Source organism: Sorex fumeus, unplaced genomic scaffold (genome assembly GCF_029834395.1).
Source record: "Sorex fumeus unplaced genomic scaffold, SorFum_2.1 ptg000006l, whole genome shotgun sequence".
In the NCBI taxonomy this organism is placed as follows: domain Eukaryota; kingdom Metazoa; phylum Chordata; class Mammalia; order Eulipotyphla; family Soricidae; genus Sorex; species Sorex fumeus.
The window spans coordinates 4255530-4279137 of record NW_026606063.1 but is presented as its reverse complement, the minus strand read 5'-3'; the positions used below and the strand labels follow the sequence as shown (position 1 = coordinate 4279137).

Here is a 23608-nt window from a genome sequence, read left to right as displayed (position 1 = left end):
ATTTTGAATATTGAATATTTAGATACAATAAATCTCTTAATTTATTGCTGATATATGTATATATATATGTGTGTGTGTGTGCATGTCTAGAGACATATAAATTCTGGTTGTGTGTGGTGAGGAATTAACAGATGGGAAATGTTTATTAAGGGACATGGTTGATTTCTCTTTAAGTAAATAGAAATTTACTTTAAAATTTACTTAAAAATTACGTTTACCAGAAATTCAAGCATTGTGCATCTGTTGTTTTTGAGTTTGTGAATGTGACTCGGTTAGTGATGATTGATTAAGACATATTCATCGTGCTCTTTTCCTCTGTATAAGTTTGCACTGTTTAGGTTTTTAAAAGGCCTATTTTCCCATCCCAAATCTAGCCGCTTTTAAGGAAATCTGTCCTGGTGGAATGGGTTATACGGTTTCTGGCGTACACAGACGCAGGCCAATCCATCACCATGTAGGTAAAGGACTTGTATTTGTCAAGCCAAAGAACACCCATCCTGTTGCTAAAAGTACTCACCCTCCACCTCTCCCAGCCAAGGAAGAGCACGTGGAGGCCCTCAGCTTCCCCCAGGAGCACGGGCACGGCCGGGCAGAGCAGGAAGGTGAGTGGGAGAGGGAGGCGGCTCTGCTGTCATGCTCACGTGTCTTGGCCTCGATTCCCTCTGTAGATGCTTCTAGAACTTGCTTCTGCAGCCTTAGCACTGTTGTCATTCCAGGATGATTCTTGGTTAAGGCTACTGCTCTGGGTGTTGTGGACCCCTGGTCCCTAACCTCTGTGTGCCGTTAGTCCCCTCCCCGTCCAGGATTTCCTCCTGAAGTGTCCACGTGCCCCGAAACAACCCCAAAGGGAGCACAGTATGGCCCTTAATGGAGAATTTTTGCTGGGGACTTATATACTCCTAGCCACCAGTATTCTGTTGGTGATCTCAGGACACTGTTTAGCTGTTTGGGGGCCAGTGTGTGTGTGTGTGTGTGTGTGTGTGTGCGTGTGTGTGTGTTAGGGTATTCACTGAATAGCCTGGATTCACTTCTGTATCTAGAAGTCCATTTTGTAACTCACTATGTACCAAGTGGAGTTCAGACTCGAGAAGGTTAGAGCATCAGCCCCATCATCGTGAAGACGAATCCCAGCTGAGTGCAGTAGGAGTCAGACTGGGGGGCAAAAAGAATAAGGCAGGAGAGTTCATTGAGGGCTCCTGCTAGTACTTAGAGGATGTTCATGACACGGAAATGCTCACCCCCGACCCAGAGTTTGAGTGGACTCCCGTTGCTTCTCTCAGGCTCCCTGCTGGCCTTTCAGGAGACTCTCTTGTCAGAACACCCGGTGTCCACATCTGGGCTTTGAGAGGAGAGATCAGACCCCGGTTCATAAAGCTTTGGGGGGCTAAGAGTCTCCCCCGGGGATGTCTCTTGCAGAGCTCCCCATGTCCTTGGTTCCCCTGAGCTGCCGGGGCCTTGCTGCAAGGCAGCTGTGCTCGTCATAGACATGGCATAATGCGCTGACATGTTAGAGAATGTGTGTGCCCTACACGGGCAGTGCAGATGGCCCTGCTTCGCGTCCCGTCTAGAGAGGGCCGTGGCACGTGTTAGGTGGATGGACTGCAGCCTGGCTCTTCCCCTGAGAGAATACTGAAGCAGTGAGACAGTTCAGCTGGTACGTGGGCTGCTCATGACCCCAGGCTACCTCTGGAGGCATCAGCTCATCAGGAAAATCCCAGTGAGTGGCTGTCCTGAGACTTGAGAGCTGATACTAAGTGCTGATGAATGAGAGGCCAGTGGCCCTCCGAGATCCAGGCCAGCCCAAAGCTGCGTCATTTGGTCCAACCTTCAGTGTTGATCTTGCCTTGAATCTCACAAACTTGGGTTTCCCTCCGCCACCCCGGCCCCCACTCCATAATTCTAGTTGACACGCATTCCTGCCCTCCGGCCTTCAGCAGATAAGAGTTGTAGGTGTCAGGGGGCCAGGCTTTGCTAAGTCTAAAGGAGAGGACTGTGTCCTTTAGCGTGTGTGTGTGTGTGTGTGTGATGATGTGTGTCAGATGTTCCCAATTACCTGAAAGATAAATCGGTGCCCGGTGCATGAGAGGATTGGTCTGGAGGATGTGGGAGATTTCACAAAATTACTAGCCACCAAATAAGGTGACAGAAAAGGTTAAGGAGAGGGAGAGAACTCTGTGGGAGCAGCCCCTGGGGCAGCTGTGATTGAGAAGTGACCCCCCCACCTCCAGAACCAGTTTCTCCTGCTCAGCAGTCACTGCCCAGACTCCCCATGGGGCCATCGCTCTGCATTGGACTCCTTCCCACTTACTCCTTTGGGGAGAAAGGCATGTTGGTTGCTTACTAAGCATTGAAATCTTCAGGAATTGATTGTTCTCAATTGCACTAATGGTTCTTCTTTCTTTTCTGATTGTAGTGGCAACTATACCCTCTGAGAAGGTAACTGATTCATCATTTGCAATTTTTTTTATAACTTGCTATGATTTTATTTTGGAGTCCTGGGATGTTCATAGACAGAACTGTAGTAAAGATGTCATCACGCATCATTGGGGGAAGGAAATAGTCATTGTTCATGGGAGGAGAGACGGGGGAGCAGCCAACACACAGCCAGAACTCTCGAGAACCAGCAAGAGGTGTCTGCTTCTCACGGGACTCGAGGGCTAGTGAGAAGAAGTGGGGAGAGGAGTGGGAAGTCGGGGCTGAAGCAGAAAGAAAGGAATCAGCTCCTAGCCAGCAGCGTACTGTGTCCTGACAGGACTCGATAGGTCTGCTAATTCCTTGACTTCTCCCAGTGTGGCTCTGGTTCTTCATTTAATGAAAGCATGAAGATGGGGATCCCTTTAAAGTGTTTATTTATGTATACTGACAAGAATGTTCAGTGGACATCAGTGCAGGGGCGTGGATATAAATTATGTCCATACGTGGATATAAAATATCTCCATCAAATTATCTTCTTGAGAAGATCTTTAGCTTGTAAACCTAAGGCGAATAACATCCATGCACAAGAACCTAGACAGAAAGCAGGTGTGGTTTGAGAGAGGGCTGGTACCTGCCAAGGAGAAGCACTGTTTTTTGTTGGCCCCCAAAGGAGCTAACAGCAGTGCCTTCCCCATGCTCATCACACCCTGGACACTGCAAACCCCAGGGACCGTGATGCAGGAGTCACAGTCTGCGGACTTTGAGTTCTGGTGGACATGGGGAGAAATTGAAGTGTGAGTGGCCAGCCCTACCCCTGACAAGTCTCAACTTTCCTCCATTTGCTCCTTGCCATGAATGACTTGAGTTCATGGCAACTTTCAAGAAGAATCTGAAAGTGGGTTGAGAATGTGGGATGTGTGTGTGTGTGTGTGTGTGTGTGTGTGTGTGTGTGTGTGTTGGGAATTCTGTGTGCAAAGGCGGAGTCCTAGGAAGAGGGCACAAGAAATCACCTTAGTGAGCCTGAGAGACTTGCTTAGTGGGGGCTGGTTTGAGGCTGCTCAGTTGGTAGCTAGTACAGGGGGATGCCTCTGCCCCATGCGGGAGACAGAATTCTGCCTGTAGGCTACAGGGGTTCTGTGTGTGTTGCTGGGAGTCCTAGAGGACAAGTTTCAGGAGGAAGAACAGCTGTGGAAGGCCAATTAGGTTCTTCCAGTAGTTTGCGCATGCAAGTGTGTGTGTGTGTGTGTGTGTGTGTGTGTGTGTGTGTGTTTGTGACAGAGAGAGAGAAAGGAGAGAGAGAGAACACCCTAGTGTGTGCTGTTGCTAAAAAGGGTGAGAACAAAGATAGCACACCACAGACAGGCTGAGAAATGAGCAGGGTGTGCACGGGAAAGGTGACTTTGGCTGAGACAGGCCACTTGGGGCATTTTGTGGCTATGACCTGGAAGCACCCAGGCCCCCACTCTGGAGCGTCCATGAGTTCCTCAGGCAGACTCCGTGTTTCAGAGACTGTAGGGATGGTGATGTTGAAAGTCCGGAGAGCAGCTAATGAGGCAGCCGACAGAAGTGAGCCTGCTGAGAGAGGCTGACCGTTAACCCCAGTAGAATGTAGAGTGCACAAGCATCAGGGAGCAGCTGGAGATTGGCAAGGGGGGATCCCTGGGGCACACAGGCCCCTCCTTGGGTATCTGAGGTTGTGGGGCCTCAACTCGCCTACTCTATTCAGTCCTTGTGATGCTCAGGACAGGAAGCAGAAACAGGGCACAAGTCTCCATCTTTTTCATTTGCTCGTAGCCCAGCGGACAGGAGTGGATGACAGGACAGAGGAGGGAGGAGGCCCTGCCAGGACAATCCCCCTGTGTCTGGAGAATGAGTGTGTGAGTGGAGAGTTGTGGCGAGCCAGCCAAGAAGCCTGTTCACTCCCCAACTCCCCAGCTCCCTTGCCCCAGCCATTGCGGCATCTGCAAAGCAGGGCTGCCTCTTCCTGGGACAGCCATGGATGCGTGAGCTCTTGGTCCTGTGACTTTACTTTGCCTTGTTCCAGACTGGATGTGGGACCCTGAGTCATGGCTTTTGCCCAAGGGACCTTGCTGTGAGCCGTCGCAGAAATAGGGCCCGCTGTGTGCCTAAAGCAGCTTTATCAGGGAGCCTCAAGGGCTCCCCAATCCAGAGGCACAGACAGAGTTCCTCTTCCTTTCAGTTCCCTTCTGGTGCAGCCTCTTCAGCCCTCCGCCCTGTGAGGTCCGGTTGCCTCTGGAGGGGAAGAATTAGGTTCAGTAGTCGCTGTGGACAGTGACAAGTGCTCTCAGCAATCTCTTTTTCTTTCTACCATGCCTGTCCAGGAAATTGCTTCCTTGGATCACGGGAAAAACAAACTTGAGCCTGGTCAACCCCAGCTCTCTCCAGGCGTTTCCACAATTCATCTGCAGCCCCAGTTTCCAGGTAATTGCAATCAGCCCGTGCTCTTTGCAGGAGCAAAAAAATAATGCTGCTTCTTTGAATTTAGGGCTGAATAAATCAGTTGGGTTCTCAAGAGAAGTTGAGAGAGTGAGAAGCAAGCCAAATATCGCTTTGAATATATTCCCATAGCATTCTATAAACATGGGATAGCCAGGAAGCTAGTTTTCACTCTTTCCTATGGCCAGGAGCAGTATGTATTTTTAGAACATTCTTGGATGCACTTTGGATGTCGGGTGGTTTTTCTTGGCTTCCAAAAGGCTCTCAGATGTTCCTACTAAATACTGCCACCAGTGCTTTGTTAATCCCTGGAGCTTTCAGGACCAGTGGCAGTGTTTTACTCTCCGACAACTCTGTGGTCTATTAGTCTGAGCTGCACTTCATTCTGAAATGGAATCCGTGCGCAGGACAGATTTTCATTTTTTTTTCCCTTCTTGCCTTCTTCCTTGTACAGTCGTGATTGAGAAAACATCCCCTCCCGTGCCTGTGGAGGTCGCTCCTGAAGGTTCCACGTCAAGTGCCAGCCAAGTGATTGCCCCTACTCAGGTGACAGGTATGTGCGGCCCGTGGAGAAGACAGGATGGGAGTTTTGTGTCTTGTTTAGGATTCCAGGGCATCACAGCTGTGAGATTACTCAGACAGGACGGGTGGTGGTGGCCCAAGTAGGGATATGTTCTAAGTCATGGGAAACAGGAGGATGTGCAGGAGTTGGTTGTGGATGGTGCCGTGGAGTGTCGTGTAGATGTGAATGTTTTGAGGAGCCAGGAAATAGCCATGTAGCAAACTTACAAGCCTTAGGCTGAGAGTTTGATCTTTGGAGCCTTCCCACCCCTGCTCTATTCGGGATGCTGCAACATCAGCAACTGCCATAGCCGAGTGTGTGTGAGCGTGACAGCTGAAGTGGGTGAGCACTGTGACCCAAAGTGAGAGTCCCAGAGAACACCATAACTACGGGTGTTGACCTCTGGTCAGTGCAACAGGTATAACAAAAGGAAGAAGAGGGGAATAAAAGAAGGAGAATATTTACTGTCCTGAATATATTTTCAGAGACTATAAAACCCAGCTCCCAGACATCTTATTATCTCATTCTTACTTTGGACAACCTGGCAGGCTACCGAATGTAACCTGCCCACACGGCAGAGTCTGGCAAACTCCCCGTGGCGTACCCAATATGCCAAATACCAGTAACAATGATAGGTCTCATTCTTCTAACCCTGAAAGAGCCTTGAATATGGCACATTTTAAAAAATCTCGGGGCTAGGACAAAGGAGACGTTACTGGGGCCTGCTCGAGGCAATTGACGAACAACAGGATGGTCGTGATCGTGATTGTGAGTATACGTTTATGGAAAGAAATAAGGAACACAGCGTTAGAGAGATAGTCCAGTGGTTAGGTGCTTGCCCTGCAATTCTATTATTTTATTACACTAGTTATAGGGATGGAGTGATAGTACACCAGGTAGGGCGTTTGCCTTGCATGTGGCCAACCTGGCCAACCCAGGTTCGATTCCTCCGCCCCTCTTGGAGAGCCGGGCAAGCTACTGAGAGTATCTTGCCTGCACGGCAAAAAGCCTGGCATGCTCCCCGTGACATATTTGATATCTCAAAACACAGTAACAAGTGTCACAATGGACACGTGATTGGGCCCACTCGAGCAAATCGGTGAACAACGGGAGGACAGTGACAGCGACAGTTATAGTAAAATACCTCTACATTAATAAAAGTATCTTTTAAAAGAATTTCCCTTTATTTTTATTACCAAGAGGTTTGCGTGCTTTGTGTACTGCACATAAACTCAAGGGAAAAAGAGCTTTTTGTAAGTGTCCTAGACGGGCTGCAGCCGCTTTCATAGAGGTGCGCGTGGGAGGGATGCTGGAGGCTCCTGGAAGACCACGCAGAGCGTTGGGCATCCGTCTTCTCCAGCGGGCCAGAGGTCAGCCAAGGGCAAGTTCGCGGCGCCCTTGTGGGCTGCGCATGCGCGCTCCGCTCTTCCTGCATCAGCACCGAAAACGGGCCCTCAGGGCTGATGTGCGGGTTAGCAGCGACCACCTGGTGGGGCGTTTCTGCTGCGGGCTGAGCAAAAAACTCCTGGAGCAACGTCATTCACTCATTCCCTCCAGCCCTCCAGACCTGCTGCAGGAGGAAGATGCTCTTGGTTTGTGCCATTTCCACAGAGCTGACTTCAACTCCCAGGCTTCTTGCAAACTACCTCTGGGAAGGCCAGTGGGGTTTGCTGGAAAAGGCCTTTTTTTTCTTTTTGGGTCACACCCCGAAATGCACAGGGGTTCCTCCTGGCTCATGCACTCAGGAATTACTCTTGACAGTGCTCAGGGGACCATATGGGATGCTGGGAATTGAATCCGGGTCGGCCACATGCAAGGCAAACGCCCTACTCCCTGTGCTATTGCTCCAGCCCCGAAAAGGTCTTTTTTGACCTTTGCAAATATTGGCGTAAAAAATAAAGGAGGAGAAGGGGAGTCTCAGGAGTTCTTGGAAGGCAGCTTCATTGGAGTTCTGTAGAAACGTGGGACTCACCTCTGCTAGCGCCAACCACATTTCTTCCCAGGGAGCAAGTGACACTCGTTTTCTTTTCCCACACAGCCTCCCACTGACAGCCCCTTCTGCAATAATTCGTGGGGGGAAATAACTCGGTTTTGAATTACAGTTGTTTGCAGCTTTGGGACTACACTGTCATCAGTCGTCCACACTGGAACCCGCAGACTGCTTTGTGTCAGACTTAATTTAAATCAGAAATGTAGGTGTTCCCGCCAAAATGTAGATTAAAGACGTAAGTGGATCGATCATCTGGGGAGCACTAGACAGTGCTTCCTCCCCCGGAAACACTGAGGAGATCAATGTTACTGTCACTATGCATTTTGTCCTTCAGTTGGGGAAAGGGCTAGAATAATAAGTAGGAGTCTAAAATAAATGAAATCCGTTCCACATTGCTCAGTGATGATCTCTTTTTGACGGTGAGGTTGGGAGTAGTTTTTTAAGAGTTCTCAGACACACAGCATGTCATCATTACAGAAAGAGTCGCACATTTTCAGGGAGGAAGTATAACGTTTTCCACTCTTCCTAGCTGACCTGCTGACTTGTAGCCGGAATACTGTTTCCAAGTAAATTGGACATTTCAGCATATATGTTCTTGATATATGCTAGAGTCTTGCTAGCTCAAGGAGAGATCGGAAAAGCAAGTCTCTACTCCTCTGGCAAATATTTACAAAGTGGAAACATCTGTTCGATTGTCGTGGAACAATGGATGCTCAGTCGCAGGGCAGGTCTGTGGCCAGGGCATTTATGTAAACTTTCCTGTGAGTTAACAACTCATGCCTTCCTCCAGCTTTCCCCAACTCTCTCTTTGGCCCCTCGGAGCAGCCAGTGAGAGACAGCTCTGACTTCCAAGAGCGCCTTGCAGAAACCCTTGGAATTCTCAGAGCTCCAACTTTAGGCAAATGATTTGCTCATCAGATCATTTGCAACACTTGGAACTGACCTCTCAAAAATTTTTGTCCCTGAGGGCCATCACCAGTGTCAGTACAGCCTCAGTAAACTGTGCTGATGGCAACAGGGCTGCTTTATGCATGTCAAATCATCGCACTTTTAATATTTCCAGGTTTCGTTCGTTTATTTGCTTGGCATAATCACACGATGAGGAAAAACGTTGAAAGTCAGCGTGCTCATCATCCTATTTTGGCAAAAGCTTTCCTTTTCACTTAGAGCTAGAAAATAAAATAAAGATACCAAACTCCTGAATCCACCATTGGCCTTGTTTCTAGAATAGTGTTTGCTTTTCCATTGGCCTCTGCTTGTGACTGTTTGTCCAACTTCTAAATGAACTGTGAAAGACATGGAATGATGTCCTCTAGCCCATGATGGTGCTGTTGCTTCAGGAGATAGGGGTGGCAGGAAAGCGTCAGGCTGTCCTGAGGCCCAAGGACCAAGGGATGGGAATTAGGAAGAAGGTAACTCAGGAGAGTTTCAGAATCACTCTGAAAGCCAGCCAAGTGAAGACAAAACTTTCTCACTGACTCTGAATTCCCTGGGGTAGAAGAACGAGTCCTTCTGTGCGAGGCTTCACCATCGCTCTAAGCTGACACCATGTTCATCTGCTCCGAGCAATCAATGGAATTGTCACTGTGAGAATGGATTCATATACCTACAGTGACCTCTTAGAAAACCATAGAACATGATGTCTCTTTAAGAACTTGGAAGAAGTGAAAGTTTTTCCTTCTCTTCAAGACAATCCTCCTCTTTCTTTGTGAACTATTTACGCTCAGGCATGCCAGTCTGCTCGAAAAGGAAACGGGCCAAGAAGTAACAGCAGACATGCTTAAGACTTCTGGGTATACCTGTCATTCAGTTTTACCCTAAGTGGTGTTAGTTAACTCTTAAATGGCCAGTGAAGAGAAAATAAGTAGAGGGGTGTCTTGAGGATGTTGAGGAAAGTTCTCTTTCTCCCTTAGAAGGGTGGATTCCTGAAAGGGGCCACCAAGTCAGGCTGATGCATTCATCACACCAGCAATGCCAAGAGATCACGTGAACTGCAATAAATACCTTCTCCTTCCTGGGCGAATCTCTTGGTACCCTCTAGTGGTGTCAAAGCGACATCTTCTTACACATTACAAGTGCTGGACCCAGTGTCACTCACATTGTCAAATTGCACCTGTCCACTAACGATCCTTAGACCTTCTCATACATAAAACTCTCCTCCTTTGCCTCAGTTAAGATGTTAGGAGGAAAAGCCATGGTACTCACTTTCAAAGGTTAAGATGTTATCATGTTAAAACTCTTCTGATTTTGCACCAGTGAATAATTGGAATAGGTTGGCACAGTGTGATGTAGGAGTAGATGTTATTTGCTCGTGTATTTTTGAAGACTTCCGTTTGCCTCTGTTAAAAAGGTCTTTCTGAAGGTCTGCCTGTTAGTGACTGACAGGTACTTTGATCATCTTCATGCTGGCATGTGCATGGCTGGTGGAGTGAGTGACTGCTGCACTGTCCTTGTAGGAAATCCCAGCATTTACAGCCTAGCAATCCTCTCTGCTGTCTTATCCCTAGAAGACGCATCTTCAGTTTTCAATTTTTGCAAAATGATCACTCCGCTTTGTCAGTTAGAAGCAAATGGTAGCAGGGCCAACTTAGAGGGATACCTGCTTAGCCCTGAGGAATGATCATTAGTAGTCACGGTTCCCCTGAGCACCAGTAAGGAGCACCCCTGAGCACTGCTGGGCGTGGCCCTATAAAACAAAGAGAAAACGGTGGGAAAGAATATAATATAAAGGAAGGTCAAGAATTTCATGGAAAACTGAGCATGGAGCACCAGAACTCAAAGAAAGTGCCTTGGTACGATAGAGACAGCAAGAGATACGCTGGCTAGTGAGATCCTGTGACCTGCAGAGGGGTCACCTCTTACCTCCAGTCTTTTGTGGCATGTAGAAATGGCACTTTTTCAATGGAAGACTTCATGACTATAAAGGTGGTCATGCATGCTTACTGTGGATATTTCGACCAGTACAGACAAGTGTGAAAAATTACATGTACTCGTAATTGGCACCCTGGGGTCTCTTTCCGCCCCATCTTCCTTTTCATCCGTGTATCCGTATTTGAACTTGAAACTGACACCTTGCACCCAACTGTATTTAACTAAGGGGCATTTTCCTGTTCTGTGAATGTTATATAACGTTTTGTGTCACGTGTGTAAAAAATTTTTAAAGCTCTTTCTATCAGAAGTTACAAAAACAGCTCTAGCTTCCTGGCAGTGGGTCAGCATAAGTTGGCTTTCAAAGAGAAAGGATTTGTAAATGTATGGTTCTTTGACGTGCCACTGCAACAACTCACAGCAATATTGCCATAAACAGGCTTTTCTTTTGTTATGCCTTCCTAAATGACTTCAAAGGAACCATTGTAATTACAATGGCAAACTTGTCTTGAGCACTGAAAATGTGGCAGGAGTTGAAACTGCATGCATTAGTGAGGTCCTTGCCATGAACCTCACACTCAGAGTTAGTTACACTCTCTGATTACGCCTTTGATTCCTAGGTCTTTGGGGTTATAGAGCTCTTATTAATAACCATAGTTAATGGTTATTAATATTTTTTTCACCTTGGACTCCTGTGATTCTGCTCTACCAGCATGTGTGTGAGCACTAACCTGCTCAGGCTTTCGAGAAGTGTCTCAAGCAGGGACCACTAGGACATCAAGGGGAAAGGAGAGTTTAACGGGAAAAGTGTGGAAGAAGATTGTACCTCACCAGCACAAGCAGAATTCGTCCCCATTGGAATTGGCAAATTAAGAGCATATGAAACCAGAAGTTTCACTTGAGTTAGAAATGGTAACTCTTTCTGGAGGATTACTAAGACACACTGGAGGAGGCTGGATGTATTTGTTGAAACCTAAACTTGGCCTTCTGACAAACAGAAACTGAACATAGATTTCTCACATGGGAAACCACACGGTAACTTGAAGGCCAGTGTCTCAGATCAACTCGGGTAGACAGAAACTCAGTCTCCAACCAGCAAGCAGCTGGAGGAATTGGTTTCTACAGCTTCTCCTTCCTGGCCCGTTCCTCACCACCTACCTATTCTTCTTCACTGTAGAAGTTGTTTCATTAGAAATTCCTGCTCACTAGGAAATAATTCCTCCTACTGGTCAATTAACTAGAAAACCAAGTGAACTTATACTTTATTTTAGAGACTAGGCTACCTTTTTGTATTACTGCATCATGACTTCGAGTCAGAAAATTAATAATTTACAAGTGTCGAAGAATCTCTGTTTGTGTCTTTTTTCCTATCTCTTCCTGAAAGAAATCAACGAATGTACTGTGAACCCCAATATCTGTGGAGCTGGACACTGCGTCAACCTTCCAGTGAGGTATACCTGCATTTGCTACAAGGGCTATGCGTTCAGTGACCAGCTGAGAAAGTGTGTAGGTAAGAGACAGTGATCATCACTCTCAAACGGTTGCACATTAGACCATTTTCTCCTTTAACCGTGGTGAAACCAGATGTTCCTATAACTCAGTCGGCCAGGGGGAGCCCACTGGCACTTTCCCAGCAAGTAGGCAGCATGGGCGTTGGCATGACGCTGGCCTGACCCTGCCTTCTGGCCTCTCCCAGACATCGACGAGTGTGCACAGGTGCCAAACCTCTGCTCCCATGGCCGCTGTGAGAACACTGAGGGCAGCTTCCTGTGCATCTGCCCGGCGGGCTTCATGGCCAACGAGGAGGGCACCCACTGCATCGGTAAGGCACCGGTCCGCGCTGGGTCCCACTGCTCCGGACACTGCCCTCGGTAACTGGAGGACAGACAGGGCCTTCCCCTGTCCACCATCAAAGAAGGAGCAGAGATAAAGCCAGCGTGACAGTCCTACAGGGAGGGCATTTGCCTTGCATGCGGCCAACCCGGGTTTGATCCCCTGAGCACCCGCAGGAGTAATCCCTGAGTTCAGAGCCAGGAGGAACCCCTGAGCATATCTGGGTGTGACCCAAGTAGCAAAAGTAAGTGCAGAGACTACCCGAGTAGCTCCTGAGGCCGGCTTGGTGCACGTACCTCCTGCTCCCCCTGTGGCTGCTGAGATGGGCGCCCTGGGGCCAGGTGGCTCAGTGGCAGCTGGGCCTGGCCCTCAGTGTATTCTCTGCCCACAGACGTGGACGAGTGTCGACGGCCGCAGGTGTGCGGGACAGGCCACTGTGTCAACACGGTGGGCGCCTTCCGCTGTGAGCACTGCGACAGTGGCTACCGCATGACCCGGGGAGGCCGCTGTGAAGGTGAGTCCCACCTGCCTGCCCGCCCAGAGCGGGGGCCTGGAGGTGTGCAGGCACGTGGCAGGCAAGGAGGGGTGCACATTCAGTTCTGACTTGGACTCAGTTCATCAGGGGCAAAGCACAGAGTAATGGGGGCTCTCTAGGGGCTCAGGCCTTTGACCTCCTCCATTCCTAGGCCCCCTCATTTTAATATAGAATATATGGTGAATTATACAATATATGGTGAATATTATATCCTATATATTATACCGCTCCAGCCCAGGCTGGAGTCATAGCACAGCGGATAGGGCGTTTGCCTTGCACATGGCTGACCCGGGTTTGATTCCTCCGCCCCTCTTGGAGAGCCCAGCAAGCTACTGAGAGTATTTCGCCTGTACGGCAAAGCCTGGCAAGCTACAGTGATGTATTTGATATGTCAAAAACAGTAACAAGTCTCACAATGGAGACTTCACTGGTGCCTGCTCCAGCAAATCAATGAACAATGAGAGGACAATGCCACAGTGCCTTAAAACAAATAGGAAAGGCAAGCCGCTCTTTAAAATAAAGGACAGCAGAGGAGGAAAAATAATAAAATAAAAAAATTAAAAGAGGGACAAGAAGAAGGGAGAAAAGGAGGATTCAATGAGTCTACCAAGTCAGATTAAATTATTCAAAATCTTTTTTTTTATCTTTGGCTTTGACTTTAATTATTTCAATTTCAATTTTCCCATGAATTGATCACTTGTTTTGATATAAAATACATACAGTCCTAAACTACCTGAAATTCTTTTTGGTTTTGTTCTTTTTGTCCTTTTTATATTAATCACTGTGAAATTGCAGAGTTATTCATGTTGAGTTTCAGGCATACATTGTCTCAACACCAGTTCCTTCTTCAGTGTCCACATCTCTCCACCAATCTCCCCAAACCCCTACTTTATCTTCCACCCACAAGTCTGCCTCTACAAAGGGCACTTTTAAATGTCTGCTACAGAGGCAGGGGGAGAGGTGGGGTGGGGTGGGATGGGGTGAGGGGAGGGATACTGGGGACATCGGTGGTGGGAAATGTACACTGGCAGAGGGATGGGTGTTCAACCATTATATGACTGAAACTCAAACATGAAAGCTTTGCCACTATGGCTCACGGTGATTCAATATATAAAAAAAGAATAGAAACAAAAAGCACGAGAGCTGAAGTCAATAGGAAAAACACCACCGCCTGAGGGAGCTGGCCTGTAGGACAGAGAGTTTCAGGGCGGGACCAAGGAATATATTGGAGGGAAGATCCAATGGGAGGAGGAGATGGTGCTGAAAGTGTTTCGTATGAAACCCTGTAGACAACAGTACAGTACAATGTACGTATTCAAAATCTTTTAAACAGCAGAAAAACTCTTCTAACAACAACAACAACAAAAATGGGGCCTAGGCAATAGTACAGCAGGTAGGGCATTTGCCTTGCACCCAGCCAACCTGGGTTTGATCCCTGGCGTCCTGTGTGGTCCCCTGAGCTTGTCAGGAGAAATTCACTCATCCAACCCTTCTTGATTTTGCTTCGAGACATTCTCCATGCATCTATAATTGTGGGGTATTTTTTAAGGACACCTAATTAGCTGACTAGCGTTTCCCTCTGGAGCAGCAGGCCCTGAAGAAGGCAAACACTCATCCTTCGAGTCCCACAGAGGCTCAGGAGGGGACAAGGAGGAGGGAAGACGAGAGCAGCCGGGTGGGAAGGAGCAGACGAGACTTGAAAGTGACGGACGTAGGATACGGGAGCGCGTCCTGCCCGATTCTGGAACCATCCATGGATGGAAATGGACAGAGAAACCCTGCCAGGCTCCCCTCATCAATAATGCACACTTCCCTCCCCGGAAAAGTGGGAGCCACACAGCTGGCTGTTTCCGGCTTTTGTCCTTACCAGATCTCTCACTACTTTGCAGCTGTGACTCTTCCAGACCTGCCCATCCCCCAGGCCTCAGTACAGGTGACAGCCATGCTCTCCTGCCTCCCACCTTCTCCCGGGCAGGGAGTTCTGCATTTACAGAGAGGGGGGAGAGAGTTGACAGTCACAGGAAGTCCAGGGCTGTCGCATCAGGCTGCCTGGCATTGCTCCGAAGTTACTGCACATGGCCCCTCTCCAAGCCCTTCCTAGTCACACTGTGTATCCGCACATGCACACACGTGTGCACAGTCCATGTATGTGCACACACATGCACTCGCACACACATACACATGCATACACACATACACACACACAGAGTCCCATCCAGAGAAAAATGCAGTGCTCTTTGGAAAAATGAAACCAGAAAGATGTAACTATTTTGCTTTTCTTTCTTTTTTCTTTTCCGTGGGGTGGGGAGGGATGGTTTGGGGGTTTGGGTCACGCCTATCTGTGCTCAAGGCTGACTCCTGGCACTGTGCTCGGGGATCAGTCCTGGAAGGACTCAGGGGACCATACGGGGTGCCGGGGATGGAACCTGGATTGGCAGTGTGTCAGGTCAGCACCCCACTGTACACTGTATTGGCTCCCCGGTCCAGACTCAGCTTTTTGGAGAAGTCCCAGCACTTCTGTCATGTGTCGTTTTCTGTTGGCAAGTGTCTCTTGCATCTCAGCATCTTTCTCCATACTCGCCAGGGAGATAGTGGGAGATACTGTTCTAAGAAGCTGCCAGAATGATGATGATCAAACACCCTCTGTCTTTAGCCTCCCCTTCCTCCAGGGCTCTCTCTTTCCAGCCCTCTGTCTGCAGCTCTGTGTCTGGAGAGAGATCTTACACCTATTTATTTTGCGGGGGGACATTAAAGTCTGCTGACTCGAGTTCAAAATTGAACTCCAGAGGGTGAACAGTACGGCTCGTTTCCGAGGGGACCAACGCAGTTCTGCCCCTTCCCAGCTGTCGAGGGGTGGCCCGCGAGCTCAGCTGAGGGCCTGCCCGGCTTTGGTCCCCAGAGCTCTGCCTGGAGTGACCCTGATCACAGAGCCAGGAGTAGCCCCTGGTCATACACGGTGTGGCCCCCCCAATGCATCGTTTCCCGCCCAAAAGAAACCTGTGAGGTCATCACTCGCTCTTCCTGCTTCGGTGTCCTGCCAGTCTTGCCTCTCTGAATGCTCCTGCCACCCGTCCCCACCTCACTCCAGCCTGGGCCTCCCTCTAGGATCAGCCGCAGCCCCAGCGGTGACTGAAGGGCAGGAGGCCATGGCGTGACCACAGATAACACTGCCCCGCGTCCCGTTACCATGTTTTCCGGGAAATCTCGAACCCCGTGATTCCAAGTTTAGGCGTTCCCCAAGTTCTATTCCACCTCTGAGCAACTCGTGGCCTAGAGGGGTTGGAATCATTCCAGCCCAGCACGTTTCAGGCCTGGAACCTGAGCCAGGCCCTCCCTGGTGCATGTGGCCAGTGCAGGGGGCTCCCGGCCTCCCCTCCTGCTCCCCTCCGGCACCCCACCACTCCTCGTTCCCTGCCGGGCCAGCCTGGTTCTTTCTGGCAAGACTGACCTTCACCTCAGGGCCCAGACGAGTTACCAGCTCCCTGGGGGAAGATGAAGCCAGGACGAAGTACCTGAGCCTGCCTTGCTCGTGTGGGTCAGTCAGCGCTCGCTCCCTCGGCCCAAACTGGGGAAGTGCACACCTGGTCCCCATCACTGATAAAATTTGGGGTCCTATCACCGCAGAAGTCGTGGTACCCATCACTGCAGAAGTTGGGGTCCTTATCACGCCAGGGATCGGGTGTTTCCATCACTGCAGAAGTTGGGAGTTGGGGGGTCCCATTCTGCAGGAGTTGGGGCCCCCATCCCCAATTCTCAGGGTCCCCATTCCCAGGACTCAGGGTCCCCACCTCCAGGACTTGGGACCCCCATCCCTAGGACTCAAGGTCCCCATCCCCCAGGACTCGGGGTCCCATCTTCAGGACTCAGGCCTGCCGTGGTGCTCTGTTGACACGCTGACCTGCCTTTGCTCTTGCAGACGTGGACGAGTGTGTAGTCCCCAGCGCCTGTCCCGAGGAGCAGTGCGTGAACACGCCGGGCTCCTACCGCTGCGTGCCCTGCACTGAGGGATTCCGAGGCTGGAGCGGCCAGTGTCTGGGTAGGTGCGACGGCTCTCGCCCAACCGGGGTTTCATCCTGAGCACGGCTGGGTCTGGCTCTGCAGCTGAGAACCAGTAAAGATGACCCAGGGGACTGGGAGCCGAAGGGGAGCAGAAGGGCAGGACGGGCGTGGGTGCGGGGTGGGTGGCAGCCTGCACGTGGGTGTCACTTTGGCGTTGTGTAGAAAAGCAACAACCAGTGTTGCCTCGGTCACCGGTCGCCTGGGACGCCCTGGAGCCCTCCAGGTGACCCAGTGTCTGCAGGTGCTGCCGGGGCCCCGCCAGGCCACGACACCCTCTCACTGGTGCCTGGTGGACCGTGTGGCCCCTGAGAGTCGCCGCTCACAAGGCCGCTGCGCCTTTGCCATCTCTCGCCTGTCACTAATGACGCGGCGGCAAAGGGCTTGGAGACAGTCAAAGCCAGAGCAACCCGGAAGCATCGTCGGCACCCCTAGATCCCGACTCACGCCTGGGTGTGGCCACTGCCTCCCGCCTCCTCTTGCGTGCCAGAGGGTGCCTGAGGCCCTGGGTCTGAGTCCTCTTCTCCCACCTCCTCCAACAGCTTTCCTGGGGCCTCTTCCAGCTTTGAACTCCTTCTCGCTCCAGCCTCCCTGCCCTCCCCCCCCCACCCTCCCCTTCCTCCCTGCCTCAGTCTTGCCCTCCCCTCCCCTCCCGACCTCCTCCCCTCCTTACCTCCCACTGTTGGTGGGGCCTGACAACGCAGGGACCCCCCCACTTCCCCACCACCACCACTCGCCCTGACGAATTATGCCTTAGAACTTCAGTACTCACGTCTGGTTTTATCTGGCTCTTATCTGCGGCGAGGTGTTTTGTTTTGTTGTAGTTTTAATAAAGAATCTCTTATTTATTGATGAATTTTCTGTCGACTCACCATGAGATGCAGTTGCAAAGCTCATGATCGAGTCACAGTCAGACGATGATCGAAGGCTGGTCCCTTGGGGATAAGGAACATCGATAATCCCTTAGAGCAGCTCGTTTCAGACACACGGCCTTGCCTTGCTTCCCAGTCTGGGTTCCCGGCGGTCAGACCCTGTCCCGTCCTCGGTGCTGGTGGGGGACCCTCTTTCCGTGCTAAGGTGCCTTTGCTCCCGGAGTCTTGCCCTGGGCTTTCCGTGGTACCAGCTTTGGGCACTGGGCTTGCAGGTTTGGCGTGGATGGTTCGGGTTTGGCTTTGGTTTGCTTCTGTTTTGAATCACCCCGTCCTCCTCCGCTTCCCTTGGCACCTGCCATTCAGCGGCCGTTGGGAACATCTCTCTTGCCCAACGTGGGCTCGTCCCCAGCGGCCACTTGGGGTCATCCACGGGGCCCCAGTTCCAGCCTCTCTCTGAGCGGGACGGTTGTCCTGGGTCTGGGATAGGGTCCGAGGTGGCTGGGGGCCGAGCTGGCCAGATGCCAGCGGGGTTGAGGTCAGGGGCACACGGTCCTTGGTGTCCACCAGCAAAATCGCTGCCCTGGCTCTGCCAAACCCGCCAGCTCCGGGGGGCCCCTCCGAGTGTGGAGCGCCTGCCTGGAGTTGGGGGGTACGGTCCTCCCCCCAAGAGCCCCTGCGCCCCCCACAATGCATTGCCCGGCTCTCGCCTATGACCCCCAGCACCTGCTACTTGCTCCCTGCCTCCCGTGATGGTTTTGGTTCCCTGGGCCGGCCTGAGCCAGTTCCGACTGGCGACTGCTCCCCGAGTGGGTCGCCCTTTCTGGGGTTCTCCGCTCCTCAGAGGAACCGACGTGTCCTGCCGGGGAAGCCGCGCCCCCTCAGTGCTGTCTCTGATCGTTTGGAACCCGGTAGGCTCTGCAGAGTCCGGGGAAGGGGAGAGGAAACGCTTTCTTCAGAGCTGGAGAGAGTACAGAGGTTAAGGTGCTCGTCTTGCACCCAGCTGTGAGCCTCGGCACCCCAGATGGTCCCCCAAGGACAGCCAGGAGTGATTCCTGCACAGCCAGGAGAAAGCCCCAGACACCACCAGGGGTGTCCCCCAAACAAAAACAAAAAAAAAGAAAGAAAAGAAAAGGAGGAGGAGGAGGAGGAGGAGGAAGAGGAGGAGGAGGAGGAGGAGGAAGAGGAGGAGGAAGAGGAGGAGGAGGAGGAGGAGGAGGAGGAGGAGGAGGCCTGCTTTATAAGGAAATGGCAGCGTTTGGACATGTTATACAGCATCTTGGCAGGCAGGTGACAAGGGCAGGACCCTGAGGATGTGGTGATGCGGCCTCCCCCTTCCTCTCCAGACCCCCAGCAGCAGGAGGGTGAGTCAGAGCCCAGTTATGCTGGAAGAGAAGGTGTGTCACACGCCTGTGTCCGACAGGTCTTCTCTGGCGCTGTCTCTCTGCTCATCTCCTCAAAGCCTAACTTGCCCTGGGAGTTGGGGACTTAGGAACTGAAGTCACCTCACGGGGAATTCGCATCCGAATAGAACTCATTTCCTCTTTCCTCCCCAAATCCTGGAGAGTTGCACTGATCTGAATGGATATACTTTCTCCCCACCCTCACCCCCTCCATTTTACATGACTTTCATAAGGTCCCCAGTTGAGAAACACTGGGAAAGTCTTCCAGCTTTGCTGGGAAAACAGGAAACTGGCCTTAACTATTGTGGCCACATGGAAGGAAGGAATATGGACAGGCATGAGGGCATCAGCTCATCATTTCATCACATATATGTGGATCACATCAGCATCCTGAATGTCTTACATTTCCACAATGTAATAGGCATCTCCGTGATCTCTGGTGCTCTCTGTCTCTGCCTCTCTGTCTCTTGCTCTCTCTTTCTCTCTCTGTATATCTCTTGTCTCTCTCTCTCTGTTTGTCTCTGTCTGTCTGTCTGTCTGTCTCTCTCTCTCTCTCTCTCTCTCTCTCTCTCTCTCTCTCTCTCTCAATAACACCACTTTTCAAGGCAGGAAACTACCCTGAGGGGGAAGTTTTTATTATAACTCTTTTTATAGCCATCAAGTGATTTAAACTTGATTTCACTTGTTCTTGATGGCAATCTTTGATACAAGATGTAGAAATCCAGTTCCCAAAGGAGGCGAAGGGGCTTGGCCTGCTCCAGTTACTAAGGAATAATGAGTAGGAAAGGGCAGGGTAGGGCCCCGGCCTCTTATCCCCCAAGCGCATGCTTTGTTCTCTGCAGATCTCCCAACTCTCAGATACACACAAGAAAAATAAGAGAACAACGCAGGTATAGTCAGGGGTCATAAGGAAATGAAGAGTTCACAGGGAGGAGAGATCTTGTGCTGCAATCCGTTTCTTGCCAGTAGCAATAAGAATGGTTCAAGGCCAAGGACAGTAGGAACGAGGACCAGGAGGACTGGCCCATGGCTGGAAGCTTTCAGAAAGAGCAGGGGGAGAAAGGCAGTTAGAAAGAAGGGACCACGATGACAATGGTAGCTGGAAATGACCGCTCTGGACAAGAACTGAGTACTGAAAGGAGGTAAGGGGATATTCATGATACGCTTTCAGTACTGGTACTGCAAACCATAATGACCAAAAGGAAGAGACAGAGACAGAGAGAGACAGAGACAGGGGAAGAGCAAGAGAGAGAGGAAGGGAGGGAAAGAGGGAGTGAGAGAGAGACAGAGAAGAAAAGTGCTGTAGAGGCAGACAGGGTTGGGAGGTGGAAGGAGAAACACTGGGGGCATTGGTGGTGCTAACCGTGCGCTGGTGAAGGGCTGCTGTTGGACATTGTTGACTGAAGCAATCATGGATGACTTTGTAACTGTGTAGCTCAGGGTGGTTTCATTTAAAGAAAAAAAAAAGAATGGTTCAAGGATTCGAGACTCTTCCTGGCCAGCCGACATGGCAGATCTTGTAGCATTTGGCTACAAAGACTCAGTGTTTTTGGGGAGCGGGAAGGGGGCAGGGGTGGCATGGCAGATCACGGCGTGACTTCCTGAGGTCTGCCCGGCTCTCTGGGGCATGCAGAGTCCTGGCTCTTTCTAGAACTTTGAGGAATGCGTCACATTTTTGTCGGCTGATCCGGTATTGCATTGTTCAGCGTAGTCCAAATTGAGATGTGGGGCTGAGGGCGTGAGGTAACTGTCCTTCAAGTACAGTGGAAGTTGTCACTCACACTGGCCTCACCAGCTTGAACTGCATCCCACCAGACTTGCTTGCTGCTCAGTTCTGGCCCAACACAGTGTTTTATTTTTTAATTTTTAGAAAAATTATAATTATCTTTTATTTTTGAAAACTTAGGGCTGGGGCGATAGCATTAGCAGGTAGAGCGTTTGCCTTGCACACGGCTGGCCAGGGTTCGATTCCTCTGCCTCTCTTGGAGACCCTGGCAAGCCACTGAGAGTATCCCTCCCGCACGGCAGAGCCTGGCAAGCTCCCCGTGGCATATTCGATATGCCAAAAACAGTAACAACAAGTCTCACAATGGTGACATTACTGGTGCCCGCTCAAGCAAATCGATGAACAATGGGAGGACAGTGCTATAGTGCTTTGAAAACATGCAAGCACATACGAAGACACAGTTCCGTAGAGAAAGACTGGCAGTAGAGGAGGAAGAGAGGGGTCGTTTGTATCTGGAAATTAAACCAACCACCTCAAACCAGAGATATAAGAGTTAACTCTGAGCTATAGGTGATACTTTTTTTTATATAATTTTAAAAATTTTGTTATATAAAATAGTTCACAATATTTGATTACATTTAATATTCAAACACCAATCCCACCACCATGACATCTTCCCACCACCATATTTTGGATGTTTCCATCCTGAACTCCAACCCCTGCCCCAAAGCAGAACCAAAATAATTTATTTTGAATCGTTTGTTATGAAAAAACCACTGAAAATGAAAAAGAAAAGTTTCCTTAGAGGAAGAGTGTGAAGATTGTTGCATTTCACACAGGGGCCATTAAGCCCTTCTATAGGAGATCACTTACATGCAACACAGTGTTTTATAGTTGTGGCTTGCTGGTTGAAGGGTAAGTGACGTCTTGGAAAGTTTGGGGCAGGAAGTAATTCTATTCAGGGTGAAAGCGGTAGAAAGTGTGTATCTTCCACGTCAGATGGCACCAAGTCTGTGTTGGAGACCTCAGAATAATAATATTATAGTATCTAGTATCATTCGCTGTATCACTGTCATCCCATTGTTCATTGATTTACTCGAGTGGGCACCAGTAACGTCTCCGTTCGTCACACCCTGAGATTTTAGCAGCCTCTCCTTACTCGTCCTTCCCAACCCTACCCTATTGGAGGCTCTCTCAGGGTCAGGGGAATGAGACCTGTTATTGTTACTGTTTTTGGCATATCAGATGTGCCACAGGTAGCTTGCCAGGCTCTACCGTGGTAGTATCATTAATCATAAAATAATATATTAATAATATCTTTACAAGATCATGGGCTCGGAAAAGGACTTAATGGTGACAGTTTCTTCTCCTTAGAAGAACAGGAAGTTCTGCAAGCAAACTGTTGCTCCAGAACCAATTTCCACCAACCCCTGGTGGCTGGTCGAGGGATGGGAGGGAAGAGCACAGCTCTGAGACTCTGTGGCCATGTGTTGGCCACCAGATACCACCGGCCCCTTCCAGGGCGGCTGGAGGAGGGCACAGTCCAGAAGGCGTCTGCACCTGCCTTCCATCCACAGGGAGCAGAGTGTGCAGGTGGGCCAGCTGGGAGTGATCTCTGTGAAAACCGGGGATGCCTGCCAGAGCAGCTCCTCGTCCTTGCTTCCCCTCAAGGAGCAAAGTGCAGAGTTTGGGAACCAATGAGCTTGGAGCTTCGTGTTGATCTTGACCGAGAGAGAACTCGCAGACCTCAGGCTTCCGATGATGAGGTGAAACTTTTCGCAAAGGAATTTGCCGCTTGGAGCTGGGGTTCGCCTAGGTCATGCATGCCAGCCTATGCTGCTATTTCTGGGCTCGGGGAAGTGTCCCAGAGAAGCCTGCGGGAGCCGAGAAGTTTCCAACTGGGCATCTGTGCAAGTGTCCTAAGAAGGACCCATTTAGGCTGGGGCAGTAACAGCGGTATGGGCTCACAATGAACCTTTGGCCTGCTCACCCCCATGGCACCAGCCTCGTAACCCTCTGAGTACTTCCTGTCTGTGACCCATTTAATTTACAGAAGGGCAAGTGCCAGATCATTAAGAAACCCAGTAGCAAATTTATCTCTGGGAGTCTCCAGACTGTTTTCCCAGCTTTGTTCTGGATAAATGTTGCCTTTGAATCATATATGCATCTGTTGTAAGGATATGTTTATGAGACCTGTTCTCTGTCTCTCTCTCTCTTTCTCTCTATTTTTTGGGGGACACCCCTGGCAATACTTAGGGGTTACTCCTAGCTCTGCACTCAGGAACCACTCCTGGTTGTGCTCAGGGGTCCCTGTGGGGTACAGGGGATCAAACTCAGATTGACCACATGCAAGGCAAGGGCCCTACCCACTAGACTATCACTCCAGCTCAAGAGACCTACCCTCTTGAGAGTAAGATAAAATCTCCCAGACGTAAAGCCAGAGATGGTTATTGCACATTCTGCCACAGAGGTAAGGAGCTAGGGGTGGTCTTTGTGGAGAGACTTCCCTGTTTTCTATGGAATTGAAGCCTGAAGGTGTTAATAAGGACTGTGGGTGCCATGATTTCTGATACCCTTACCAGGGTCCAGCACATCTGTGTCAGAAATTTTTTTAATTAGAGGAATAACACCCTGATCAACTTTTGTGTTTCTGACAGATTCCTCTGCCCGCAGGCTGGAAGTAGGTTAGAGAGGGCCGGACTTGAAGTGGAGCGAAATAAGAGAGAATGGTGTATTCGATATGCCAAAACCAGTAACTACAACTGGTGGTATTAGACATGAAATAAAGTGATGTGTTGAGAATGATTTGGAAGAGAGATGCGGAGGACTTGGTAATAATTTGTAGTCAGGGAAAGAGGGTAAACAATCTAGAGAGGGAGACACCCACGTTTCCA

General features: G+C 50.1%; 1 protein-coding gene across 4 annotated transcripts in view; it reads left to right on the top strand.

Annotated features, from left to right (window-relative positions):
- Nucleotides 1-23608, top strand: part of LTBP1 (latent transforming growth factor beta binding protein 1) — a 190680-nt gene that overhangs the window by 82843 nt on the left and 84229 nt on the right. For 2 of the 4 annotated variants that reach the window (XM_056125232.1, XM_056125225.1), the window contains exons 8-15: nt 534-602; nt 2414-2436; nt 4758-4857; nt 5327-5425; nt 11677-11802; nt 11989-12114; nt 12517-12639; nt 16577-16696. In XM_056125232.1, the coding sequence (XP_055981207.1) occupies nt 534-602; nt 2414-2436; nt 4758-4857; nt 5327-5425; nt 11677-11802; nt 11989-12114; nt 12517-12639; nt 16577-16696 (786 nt within the window). Of the gene's footprint in view, nt 1-374; nt 603-2413; nt 2437-4757; nt 4858-5326; nt 5426-11676; nt 11803-11988; nt 12115-12516; nt 12640-16576; nt 16697-23608 lie in introns of all 4 variants that reach the window. The other 2 variants (XM_056125219.1, XM_056125211.1) reach the window with 1 other exon arrangement.